This window comes from Megachile rotundata, chromosome 16 (genome assembly GCF_050947335.1).
Source record: "Megachile rotundata isolate GNS110a chromosome 16, iyMegRotu1, whole genome shotgun sequence".
Taxonomy (NCBI): domain Eukaryota; kingdom Metazoa; phylum Arthropoda; class Insecta; order Hymenoptera; family Megachilidae; genus Megachile; species Megachile rotundata.
In genome coordinates this window covers 13,930,653-13,944,416 of record NC_134998.1, presented here as the reverse complement: position 1 = coordinate 13,944,416, position 13,764 = coordinate 13,930,653, and the positions used below count along the sequence as shown (strand labels likewise).

The 13,764-nt window shown below is 33.4% G+C and overlaps 2 protein-coding genes and 1 long non-coding RNA gene across 4 annotated transcripts; 1 reads left to right on the top strand and 2 right to left on the bottom strand.

The window, feature by feature from the left end:
- The first annotated feature begins 141 nt into the window (after positions 1–141).
- On the top strand, positions 142–889 carry LOC143266058 (uncharacterized). The gene is made up of 2 exons (XR_013041071.1): positions 142–266; positions 342–889. It is a non-coding gene; the product is annotated as an uncharacterized LOC143266058 (long non-coding RNA).
- On the bottom strand, positions 511–3,079 carry LOC100883594 (uncharacterized). The gene is made up of 4 exons (XM_076541500.1): positions 1,843–3,079; positions 975–1,167; positions 731–889; positions 511–650 (listed from the first exon to the last, which is right to left on the bottom strand). Exons 1-2 carry the CDS (start codon positions 2,346–2,348, stop codon positions 1,155–1,157), a joined length of 519 nt encoding a protein of 172 aa, XP_076397615.1. The 5' UTR covers positions 2,349–3,079; the 3' UTR covers positions 511–650; positions 731–889; positions 975–1,154.
- A 154-nt stretch (positions 3,080–3,233) lies between these two features.
- TBPH (TAR DNA-binding protein-43 homolog) lies at positions 3,234–13,585 on the bottom strand. Of its 2 annotated transcripts, none has more exons than XM_076541492.1 (4): positions 13,212–13,585; positions 12,023–12,192; positions 11,669–11,809; positions 3,234–7,697 (listed from the first exon to the last, which is right to left on the bottom strand). In XM_076541492.1, the coding sequence occupies exons 1-4, from the start codon at positions 13,447–13,449 to the stop codon at positions 6,843–6,845; spliced, it is 1,404 nt and encodes a 467-aa protein (XP_076397607.1). In that variant the 5' UTR covers positions 13,450–13,585; the 3' UTR covers positions 3,234–6,842. The 2 variants fall into 2 exon arrangements, with proteins under 2 accessions (XP_076397607.1, XP_012144825.2); XM_012289435.2 differs by lacking the exon at positions 3,234–7,697 and adding an exon at positions 8,092–9,527.
- Positions 13,586–13,764: the final 179 nt, after the last annotated feature.

Below are 13,764 nucleotides of genomic sequence, written 5' to 3'. Positions count from 1 at the left end.
TATCATTTTTAAAAATAAATAATAAATTGTTGTTAAAATAATAAATTAATAAACAGCATTATTAATCGTTAACTATTTTTTTACTTGGAAATTTCCCGATTAGAATTTATTAATTACATGACTTTAACTTTCTTTTTTGAACTTTGATACGTCCATTTTAATTTTGTTTGAATACTTAGCATAACACGTTTCTGTTTTTACACCGAATACCAGTGTGTTTATGATAAATAATGAGTTAAGCATATGAAGTATTTTCGTACAGAAATGTACGAATGTTTTTTATATAAATAGAAATGTCATTTATTACAACCATTTATAATTCAATATTGATTATTCATCAGGTATTATAAATAAAACATTCGACGTATTATATGATAATGGTACAGGATACATGTAAATTTATAATACGAAATATTTGAAACCAACTTCATTTATTCTCTCGGCTTAAATAATGTTCAGTATATGGAAAAATTCTTAAGGAAAGGTTTTCAACAATAATATGACAAAAAATATTATAAAAATATTATTCCAGCCATCATTATTACATATTCAAAGGTTATTTTATTTTAGAAATTTTATCTGTCGTTAACCACATTCCACTATGTGATTTTTTTTATATTCGACATTTCAGCCTTCTTCTGCATATTCCCCTACACAGAAATAACATTTATAAACTCTGTATTTGCACTGAAATGTAATATAAGTATTAAGGAATAAAAAAACAGGGTACCTTTTAATTTTATGCAGCATAGTATAATAATGACCAATTTCTCTAATTTTTAAGCGTTTCATTTTATTTTATTTCCAATCTTTTTCTTCTTTATGCACTAAAAATAACAGTTTTTGCATACTTGACCAACGATCAGCTAGATACAATGATAAGCAACACCTGCAAGAAGAGAAGATAAGAAAACTTTATTAAAAGAAATAGTAGCAGAAAAAGATCGTTGTTTGTTATAAATCTGCATGCTTACAGAAAACAACTAAACTTTCAAATCGTCCTCATTTTTTACAAACTTTTTATGCGCACATTATTGTGTACACAATTTTTGCATTCGGTTCTCACATGTCTCGTATCCTGTTTCTTGTTTTTTCTTCTCCTGTTGTTATCGGTTTAAAATTTCATAAAATCAATCCTGCATTTAAGCTGCAATTCATTCATCTAAACTGTTAAAAAAAATATGTATAATTAGCAATTGTTTATAGGACGTTAAATAATTGTATGCAACATGTAGGACACTGAAATCAATCGTGTGGCACTACTGAATAATTATCTTTTGCAAAATGATTTGTAAAGATTATATAAGCTGTATTATTTTTACCATAATAGCTATAACTGTTTTAATTTGTTAATTTTTTAAAATAGTTCAATATAACAACTCGTATACTCCTAGCCGGAGAATTATTCAATTTTCATTGAATATGCAAGACTTCCATTAATGTCCTACTGCGTGTGTAGTATGAAAATGTAAATATATCATTAAAGTCTGTATCTTTTATTATAAAGAGACAATTAAAAAATCTTTGAGAAAAGAAATTAATGCAAATTAAATATTATTAATTTATATCTAAACACCAACAACCAATGATTTTAATTTATGCAAATATTAGAAAAAATATCTGCAAATTTTAACAACTTTAATTTATCAAGCTTTCCAACTATTAGCATTAAAATGAATAACCAGCAATTCAAACAAGTTGAGCAATAAATGGATACATCGAAAATGTAGCAGGATCATAGGTAATTGAAAGCGTCGTACGATCATAACGTTTTACATAAATTATGTAAGTGTTAACTGAAAACCTGCTACTATATAAAAAGTAAGATCAATTCGTAATCACCTGTTTCGAAGTTCAGCGGACGCTTCCATGCCTCTCGTGTACTTCCAGTCATCATCATCAACATCATCCTCCTTCTTTTCATCCTTATCATCATCAACATCATCCTGCTCATCCTCATCATCACCACCATCATCATCATCATCATCATCACTACCATTACCATAATCATCACCATCATCATCATCATCATCACCACTACCATCACCACCACCACCATCATAATCATCATCATAATCATCATCATCAGCATCAGCATCATCATTATCATCATCACCACCACCACCATCATCATAATCATCATCATCATCATCATCACCACCACCACCACCACTACCATCATTATCATCATCATCATCATCATCATCACTACTACCATCATAACTATCAACATCGTCATCATAGCCATCATCATCACCATTCTCATTCTCAACCTCATTACTATAAACATTCTCATCACCATCATCATATAATCGCCTATTGTTATCGCTACCATCACCTTCATTCATTAAATGAACGGCAATTTATTATGTAATAGACAAATTTGGCGTGATTATATGTATAAAAACATACACTCATTCTCTTCGTTTTTTCTTGAAATTTGAAGCAAAATAACAGATTAAGTATATGTGAATAGATTGATTTACATGGTCAGTGGCTGTTTCGGAGACTATACAACATAATTTTTCAACATTTCAGTCTAAGTATTATTCCTCCAATGATGAGACTATATTTGATTTTGTTGAGATTCGAATACATGCAGTATCATATTTTGTGTACAATGGAAGAATGTTTCGACCGAACAAGATTCGTTCTTGCAAGTATAAGACAATGAAATTATTGAAAATTTAATGAATTATCTCTGAACGAATGCTTTGTCGCTGTATCATGATGAGGCTTATAAATTTGAAATGTTGAAGTGTAAAAATTACGAAATAAATGAAATAATGCATTATACATAGTTTTCTAAATATTTCAATTTCAGTATGTATAACTGTTTGGTAAAAAAATATCGTTTACTTTAGTGGTTACAGTCACCTGTAACCACTATCATCATATAACAATTAACAGTATCGGTTAACATTAAAATGTTGAAAGTATTGAACCTGAAATAAATTTATAGGTATGCGACATACACGCGAATGATTGCTCATCAGCTCGTAAAAGAAAATATACTTGGACTACGCGTAACATTGGTTCCGAATGAAGAAATAATGTAAGAAAATGGAAAGTTATTTTATGATCTTTACTTTAAAGGTGAAACGTCGAAATTAAACGTAATAAATTAAGATGATTAATTAATTCGTGTGACATTGATCTACTTTAGAGATAGGTTGTTAACAAGTAGCTCAACAAAGGAATTTGAAAAGTGAAAATAAATTACTGCCAGTGTATCAGTTTTTAATCTTGTAATGAACTTATGTAATAAAGAATCAATCTCTGCCATCTATCAAAATAACATTCTCACGTGACAAAAATTGATGTTATCAGTTGTCATCATGCCATGTCTTAATCGAAACACAATCTCAATTGTAATTTACAATAGAACTGTCTACAACAAAATTCGTTACGTTGACGAATGACATTAATGCTCCTTACTTATTATTTACACAATTCATAGATCATTTCCAAATCGTTTCGCAAGGCATCTTTTGAGCAACAGGTATTATCAACCGATTGAAAATTGGCAAAAGTTTTCTTGCAAACAGTTTGGCAACAATTCTCTTAAAAACATTATCAATTGCACCAATAATAAAACGAATTTCATTTCCGAAAGATTAAATAAATCCAGTGAATAGCGAACGATTTGAAATAGATCGGCCGGTTATAGTAATGAGCTAGAAACGGTTCTAATGTCTGTTAAAAGTTGTCTTAAACTACAGTCTCTGTATATCGGTTTATCATTTACAGCAGGACGTCAATAAATAAACTCGACGCACTTTCCATCAATGTTCTCTTTACATTATGTATAAACATTCTTGGATCAATAAAGATATATATATATATATATATATATTTATATACGTATACATATGTATATATATATATATATATATATATATTTATCTATTATAGTATATATTCAGGCATTCAATAAACGACTGTGTCCCATTCATAAAATATTATTTTTTTCGCAATTAATTATCGCTCACCTCACAATTAATTATATATGCACTCATCATATCAACACGTAGTTTTCTTTTATCCTTTTGCATTAAATACGTAGTATAGAGGTTCTCATCATTAAACAGCAGATCATATCTCGATTAAACTTTCATGCCTGTAGTTCTGAGACGACCATTAACAAATACATTCGACCGTCATACACACAGAGAGACACGTCAAAACAATCCAATCTAATATAATCTTCTTATTTCTTAAACGAGAACAAGAAAAATAATGATCAGTTTTGAATACAAGGAGTTTTATATGCCTTAAAAACATGAGAGACTGTATAATCCTTAAATATTTGGCCAAATTATATTACGGTGTATTGCTAATTGCAAGTATGACATAGCATTACGCAAGTGTGGCTCTGTGTCTGTTTCTGTAACGAGTTAGAGCCTCTTGAGATTGCATGCGGAGTCACATTAATCAAAATCATACGTATACTTATTAGTAAAGAAGACATCTTCGTGTTCGTAATGTCAGCAAGGTAAGTGTTCACGCATTTCCTGAACTTTTGAAAAGCTCTAACTCACAGAATATATATTTATAAATCTATGTTTACTTAAACTTTATTCATTCTAACAACTAAGAGTACACGTGCACACTATGTTCGACTAAATTATCGATGCAAAATTGAATAACATTGAATGTTTGGTAAAATTGCCGGCCTATCAAGTCGGAAATATAGCACGATATTGTTATAGAGACAAGGCGAAATAACATAGACGTATCTCTGATGAAAATTGCTTAATTTATCGATAACGTGTACTCGTAACTGTTAGCTTGAAATATTCTACCTAAATTAATTTGAATGTAGTGTTCAGTTAATGCTGTACTTAGATTGTGTGTAATTTATTTTGTTTTCTTTTTTCAACTTCGTCTACATAAGAATTATTGACTACAATCGTGCAACGTGAATGAAATTATTTCTTATGATCTTTGGAAAATAAATACTCGATTCTTAACACGTAAGAACTTAATTTTTTTAAAGGTATACTAAAAGCTTTGAACGCTTTAAAATCAAACAAATCGGAGATACTAGTTTCCACGTGCAAGCAGTTAATAGAATTTGTATACGCACTCACCGTTCTCAATGAAAAACACATTTCTCACATAAATCTCGTTCGCGTGCACGTGCAGACACGTTTCTTTTCGTTTTTCCTTTTCTTTAAGGCGAGATTTTCCATAAACGTTAATAAGTATTTTAAATCTCGGGTAGCTGCGATCAATCTGTATATAACTGCGATTTTACATTTATGCTTTTCCATACATTCTTATTTCTCACGCTATATACCACACTTATAATAAACACGTTGCATTAAATATAGAATCGGTCTTTGTAAATTTCGTTTGGTCTTGTAAGAAATAAGTTGGAACTATCTGATATTTACAATTTTGTATGTAGTAATGATTAAAATAAAATTAAGAAAAAGAAAAAAAAAATGTTTCGGTATAAAGATTCCGACTTTTAACTTGTAACAACTATTTTTGATATTTCACCCATAGGTAAATATTATTAATAAAAATATGCATTATATAGATTTATTAAATGAACATAGATTGGAAATGAAATGATTGTTGTCGATTAATTCTTTTCTTTTTGGTCTCAAGATTAACCGATAGTGAAGTAGCTCTTTTGGTAAACGATTCATTTAACATGACAAAAGTACTCTGGTAGCATTAGTCCGTAAAAAGAAACAGTGTACCACGTTATTGGTACGTAATTAAGAAAATAAAGCTAGGATTACCACGTTCCGTGATCGGAAAAAGTTTAAATTCTCACCATCTAAAGATTTCGCGATCTGCGTACTTACGAAGTTCTCAATTAATTCTCAATTACACATTAAATACACGGCACGAAACTTTAAATAAACATAAGCACATGTACGAACTTCGCTACAATAAATCTTGTTTGTCTTCTACGACACATACACAATCATCATGTATCATATGTATATATGCATATATCATTATTATCTTCATTCTCATCCTCATCCTCATCCTCATCCATCTTCATCCTCATCTTCAACCTCACCCTCATTCTTATCCTGATCCTCATTCTCATTACCATTCTCATCCTCATCTTTATCCTCATTCTCATTCTCATCAGCATCTTCATTATCTTTTCAATACAGTAATTATCTCCGAGTAGGTTAGACCGCACGCTTGAAATGAGATCATACAGTTAAAACGCAAGTTCAGATGATCGAAGCTATCCGTCTTTTACAACACGCACATTCATCTATCGTTGCCAACGAAGAACTTGTGCTAGTCTCTGAGGAAGGCGGTAAGAAATATGAGAGACAGAGTCAGAAATACATTTTGCGTGACGTGCAAAAGACGAAAGGAAAATATTTGTCATTACACTCTTATTACTCGTTAGAGCACACTATCTATACTTATATTCATACATTATATATTCATAATTATATATATATATATATATATATGTATTTGGGTGTGTATATATACATACGCACACGCGCGCGCGCACACACACCCGCACGCACACCATGTATATGTATATATGTATGTATGTATGTATGTATGTATATATATATATATATATATATGCATCACGTGATCGCATGAAATCGAATTAAAGAAAATCAATCTGTTCATTAATCGTAGAAAAACAAACAGACAGTTTCGAACCCGTCCATCTATTTTAATATAGAGGTTTTGGTTCCCTCTACAAAAAGGAAAATTATTTTGTACCTACTACACACTTGCCTAGACTCTCGCCACTGGATAACGTGTATCAGGATCAAAGAAACGGATTCGCCGCATTCCACGATTACACTCGGACCCTCTCTCTCTCCTCTCCATGCAGCTTACTCGTACTTGAGAAAGGTGTTCGACTTTTGATCACGTTGTCCTGGATGGTTCTGCCAAGCACCTTGGGATGCGTTGGGATTATTCGGGCCTGGACCACCTGTTCCAGGATTGCCTGTATTACCATCACCTCCTCCCTGATTCATCCAACTGAGAAAGCCAGAGTTTCCACTGTTACCAATACTATTGTTGCCTGAAGGTGGCTGACCAGGTGGGCCAGGCTGGTTCGAATAGCCCTGATCGTTTCCCTGATTCTGCAAGTTACCGATCAGACCCCAAGATGCTTGGTTCAATGCAGCTGCGACCAAAGCAGGGTTGACTGGTAACGCGGACAGGTTCAGACCTCCCATCGCCAAAGGATTCGACATACCACCGCCGCCACCACCGCCATTATTTTGTCCAGTAATGCCCAATGCTTGGAGGTTAGGCATGTCCAAGTTGCCCCGGTTCCCTGGATTGTTCCAACCGTTTGGACCCATATTGTTACCTGAGTGGCCCATGTATCTGTTACCCTGATAGTTTCCTTGCACGTTATTCTCGACGGGACCTGGGGCGCCTCTACGCATGTTCGAATTCACTTGATTATTGAAATTCTTATTGTTGCCCTCGGACTTCGGTGCAGCGTTCGACACGTGTACCGACACTCCTTTTATTATGTGATCCTCGCCGCATAGGGACTGCGCTACCTCGGGATCTAAGAAAGTAACAAATGAAAATGCACGGAAAGGTTTTGGGATGAACACGTCCGTCACTTCGCCATATTTGGAGAAATAGTCGCGTAGATCATCGGCAGTTAGGTCTTCTGTACAGCGTCCCACGAATACCTTGCAGGGTACTTGCTGAATCATTCCCTCCTACGCACAAACGCACAATCAATCAATCATGTACAACAGATTTTCACTGATTTTTTTTGTTTTTGTTTTTTTTTTTTTGATTTTTTTTTTTCTTTTGTTTTTGTTTGTTTGGTTTTGTTCTTTAACCGATAAAACTTGCGTATAGTGCACATTATTACCAATTATTTACAATCATGTTTTACACGGGAAACGAGAAAAATGAATATAGGATAGGTTTACGCAGAATTCGATATCGGTCATTTAGTCGAACGAGGAACATAATTAAGATCGGTTAATCTGCACTAACGACAAGTTTTATAAAAAGTCCTTTTAATACATATGTCTAGTTATCGTTTAAAGAAAAAGGTTTTAGCTGAACAATTTACACTTTGATTTTCATGAATATATATATATATGTATATGTATATATAACACTTAAGCACTATGGCCTTTTTAAAATCCATGCACAAATTTGTACAATGTCCTTTCTCTTTTGTATAGTCGATGTATCGTTTCATGCTATGTATTACACATTATTTTCGACTGAATAAACACAATAGTTGATAAAAATGTAGACAATTACTTGAGGCTATTGCTGAATATTAAACAATTTTTTTTGTTGCTATTTGCAATAGAAATCACGAATCAAGGGGAATACGTCGCTATTAAACAGAAACTATTCTTTCTCGTGATTAGACTGCGGATGTTAACGCGCTTACAATACAATAAGATATAATCCATAAAGCGTGAATATCTCCATATTCTCTAGAATTCGACAGATCATAAATGTATAAATGTTCGCAGTCTATTCGCGACTATCGAGTCGATACGAGGATTACCAGCAGGTTTTCTCAAAAGACAATTTGTTCGCGAAGAGATCTGAACCGGTAACAGATCCAATGCCGAGAACAGAGGAATAGTAAAGTATTTGGCATAAGGCGTAGAAAATAATTATTTATTCCCATTGAAACGTAACTAATGTATTTACGATAGTGACAAGACTCATCAATATCTTGAGGTGTCCGAGACGTGGTGATCCCTCGATGGACGGTGTTTGTAATAACGGTCATAATAATTCTCTTTAGCCGGATATCTTGCTGTATCCGCAAACCTGGCATCCACTTCCTTGGTATCCGGTGGATATCTGACATCGGCTTCTCTATTCTCGACCGCGTATCTACCATCAGGATCCCTACTATCGATCGCGTACCTTCTGTCCATGTCACGACTGTCCACCGGATATCTACAATCAGTCTCTCTACCGTCAGCCGGGATCCTATTGTCACCGTGTCTGTTGTCCGGGTACCGTACATCCAACGAATATCTACAATCCGTAGACGACGCGTATCGACCATCCGCCTCGTAATAATTTCGATCGTAACCGTAATTGTATCTGGTTTTCTCCGCGTAATCTGGATTCTCCACGACAGGGTAGACAGCGGCACGTCCTTCGTAGTTGGTGTATCTAGTGTATTCCGTGTCGGACGGATAAGCAGGATTCGGAGGCGCTGCAGTTGTATGTTGGACCATATAGTTTCGTGCATCGTACCCGGGATCCTCGTACGAAGGATAATTCGGTTTCTCGTACGCATTGTAATTCTGTCCTTCGTACTTGTACTTGGCGTTATCGTCGTACGGATAATTGGGAGGGTACGACGGATAATGCGTAGTTTTATAATCGTACTCCGAATCGTACCTAGGTGTATTAGCAGCCTCGGGTGTGTTTAAGTTGATATACGGTTTCGCCACAGGTACCCGTCGACTATTCGGCGTATGAACCGGTATAGGGCGGTAGCATTCATTGTGTTTGCTCGTATCATACTGACGAGCCATCATTAAGCCATCAATATTCTGCAACCAGATACACCAAGCCCTCGACAATCACATACAATTTTATCTATATAATTGTTTTAATTACACACATATATACGCACTCGCTCGACATACTATTACGGTTCTTTTCTTCTAAACCGTGTCATTCCACATACCAATTAAATTAGATAATAGAGACATGCCCGACATTTTTCACTCCAGTCGAGTCAGATACAGTGGTGAGGATACGAACGAATGACCGAAACGTATCGAGTCTTGGCTAGTCCGATTTCGTTTCGATTAAATCGAAGAGAACTTAGCCGCCATCGATATCGAATACTATCGAGTCTTACGATTAGATGCCGATATTTCAATACCGAATAGAATATCGCGATAGTATGCTCGATTCCGACTTATTTTCTCCGACTTGCCACGAAACAATTTCACTACCCGAAGGTCCGTACATCTCGGGTCCTCGTCCGAACTAGTTAAACATTTTCGAACCCAACCCGACACTTTGGATACACGCCACGTTCGATTACCCGCACATCCCAGTTCAGAGAACTTTTTACGAGATAGTACCTAAACACGCGTTGATCAACCGTACACGTAACGCGATATTCTAAAGAATGTTTCATCTGTCCAAAAAGTTGCACGATATCATAATCTCGATGTTCGTTCATCTACGAGCTGTACACTCTATACTTTGTACGATCACGCACGGTATCATCCTTACAACTGATTTTCTTTTTTTCCCTTTTTTATCTTTGCTTGGATTTACGGTGGACGTATCGGCGTGCAGAACGATACTATACTGTCGTTCTTTCATATTTATATTTATCGTTTAAATTTAATCGCGGCTATTTCAAATGTATTTCCGTTCACAAAATTCGAGCATGACAGCTTGTAACATAACAGAGAGTTATTTCGATTGCACACATATGTCACGCAAACCATACTCATTACAATATTCGTTATTCTTAATGGAAAAAAAAAATAATAATAAATAAAAAAGTAAATAAATAAAATAAATAAATAAAAAATCAATACACATTCTGCAATATTTAAGATTTTAACGTCCAAAAGTCACTCCTATGAAGCACAAACTTTCTGACTGTAAAATCAAAAATTCGACTTCTTTCATTTTCTCGGACGTATTTATCATCGAACTAACGATTATGCGTTACATAGAATCTCTCGAAAACTCGCACGGAACTGGCAAATGAATTTATAAAACGACGATTCTGCCACCGACAAATTATTCTTCGAACTGTTTTGTTCGAAAAGGTATGTATATTCACGAGTAATACTCGTATTTAATCCTGATAGTGATACTCTCATAACATACTCGAAAATTTCACTCTATTTAAAGACACAAACATACCATGTTATTTACAGGATCACGCAAACATACTTTCGTAAAGTATTTTCCATTGCATCATACAACATCCATGTAAACATTCACACACACTTATCACATGTTCTATATAAATTTACCACTTAAAATGACTACACATTCATCTACTTATTCCACGATATACCTTCTTAAGAGACATATGAAGATGTCATGTAAATAGATTATTAAATGAAATTAATTATTTTATAGTCTTGTGTAACGAGTTGAAATAGAAAAGAATTCACGAAGCAAAATATTATGTCCACGTTCGTGCCATAGTTAGATTTCGTCATTCTTATTACAGTATATAGGTCAACTAATGTCTTATGTAGCATACATCTTAGATCTGTACATAACTGATTTAAATTATGTTTCATATATGCATATCAAGCAGCATAAATAACATTGTTTTCGTTGATAATATCGCATCTGATTACATGTCTTAAATGTTTCTCTTTGTTATGTATTAAATAATTTGCGAATATTTTAATATATTATTGAAGAATAAATTAAACCGATGAAATATTTTCATACCTAATGCACGCGACATTACAGAAATGTCGAATATTTTAATTAAATATAAATTAAACGTTTGAATTTGTAAGAGAAAGATTAACAGAATTCTATGAATAGATATGTACAGATCTATGATTTGCACACAAATATTATATATATATATATATTTTTTCTTTAAACCTTAAACAACTATTAAATATTTAAAAACTATCGAAAAATATTGGAGGAAACAATAAAAACTTGTTAGTAAACATAACAATACTCTTACCTTACTGTTGGGAACTTTGACATCGCACCATCTTCCATCTATCATATGCCGCTGAGCAAGACATCTTAACTGGGATTCGTAACTTCCGAATCTAATAAATCCAAATCCTTTGCTTTGTCCAGATTTTGCATCCTTTTTTACCTATAAAAACATAGATTTATATTAATTTATATTATAATTTATGATACAATGTCTGTAACATAAAATTTCCGTGATTAGACAGAAATAACAAACAAATTACTTTGATATTATGTCTCTAAAGTTTGAAAAATTAAAGATAATACGTAGAAGAAACAGTGAAAAAATAAATTCTGTTTGAACAATGTTTGTTTATAGTAGTTTTATAGAACTCACCTGAGCCATCAGTACTTCACCAAACGTTTCGAAATATTCACGCAAGTTCTGCTCGGTGGTTTTCCATGGTAAACCAAGTACGATCAAGTCTGTGCAACGCAACTTTGTTTCCATTCTTTTAGTCTTAGCTGTGGAATTTTCCAAATTGTCATCAGATTTACGTTTGTTCTCTGAAAAGATATAAGTGTTCATGTCTACTAACTTTTTTTTTTTTCCATTTTACTAAAATCTCTTCTAAAATTCGTATCTTATCCACTTTATTATGCAGAAATGAAATTGCAAAAAAAAAAAAAATAATAAATAAAAAAAATGAAAAAGAAAATACTGAAATCCAGTACAAATACTTTTGTATTAAAACTCTATAAGTACTTGTGTATTAATGTATATGTGTATATGGGTGTATGATCTATGTGCGTGTACACAATATGTAATATATATACTGTAATATTAAATTTTAAGTAAACATTTTCGTTTACACCTATGTGCATTTGTTTATACGTTCATAGATGTAAACATATTCTAATAAATCATAAACACTGGTAAAACTATTGATAAATATTAAAAGTACCATTCCACAAAGTTGACCAAAATCTAAATCTTTAAATATTAACATGTGCTTATGTTATTATCAATTATAAGTAAACTTTGTCTTATCTCTACTTAGTTAAATGTTATTAATAAATTGAGAAACCATGCATTCGAAAATGTAAAACTTTAGACTTTCATGTAAACAGAAGAATATACCTTTATGAATGATTATAAAAAAGTACTTTTTTGATTTTTTAGTAATAAACGCATAAAAATACTTAACACAGAAAACACAAACACATGTACTGGACTTCAAACTATATAGGAAAGAAAAGTCGCATTAAAATTGGTGAGAATTATTCAAGATCAAGTACATATAAATGACAAAATTCCTTAACAATAATCAATGAAACATCCTATGTACCGATTTACGCAAAGATAAAAATAGAATACCGAATTCGCATTGTGTAAAAAAAGAGGGAGTAAAAAGAAAAAAATTGAAACCCCATCGAAACACATGTAATGTAGACAGACGCTTCGAGATCAGAGTAACTTACTTTAAATTTACGTGAATCGATATGCAATAATACACTGTACTTGATCTTATCGGGACGTTAATATTTTAGGGATGAAAGCATATGATCTGCAATAAAATATGCACCTTTTGGAAAAACACAAAAGTAAATCGCCTTGCCCCATCCATTTTCAGGCGGATGAAGACGTCCGTCAACGAGACGAATGCCGCGCATCGTCCGAGATTCTGGGTTGCGATATTTGAGGCCACACGTTCCGGGAAACTGGGCGGTTACGGTAGTCAATAAAAGTGTACTATCATCTTCCGTTGGCAATTCTATCGGCTCGTCGCCTTCGTCTTCCGCAACTTGAATATACGACGACATTTTTCTTCCAAGCGTACGGTCTTCCAAACGAACTTTTCTTCCCAAAAGGAGAATAAAAATCGTACAACACAACAAACACACACGCTCGGTCTCGCAATCAGTCACGCAACACCGCACCTCTTTCTCCTCTCTCGAAGCATCAGTGCTGCCAACTGTTTTCACCCGGAACTCTTCGAACTTTCTAATATGTCTGGAAAATTCCACTCGATTTCCGTTCAAAAGATATCCTTTTAGAAAAAGAAACGAAATGTTTAATACAATTAAATAAATTAACGCAGATTCTTAATTTTTGAAACGTCAATAATACATATTTAT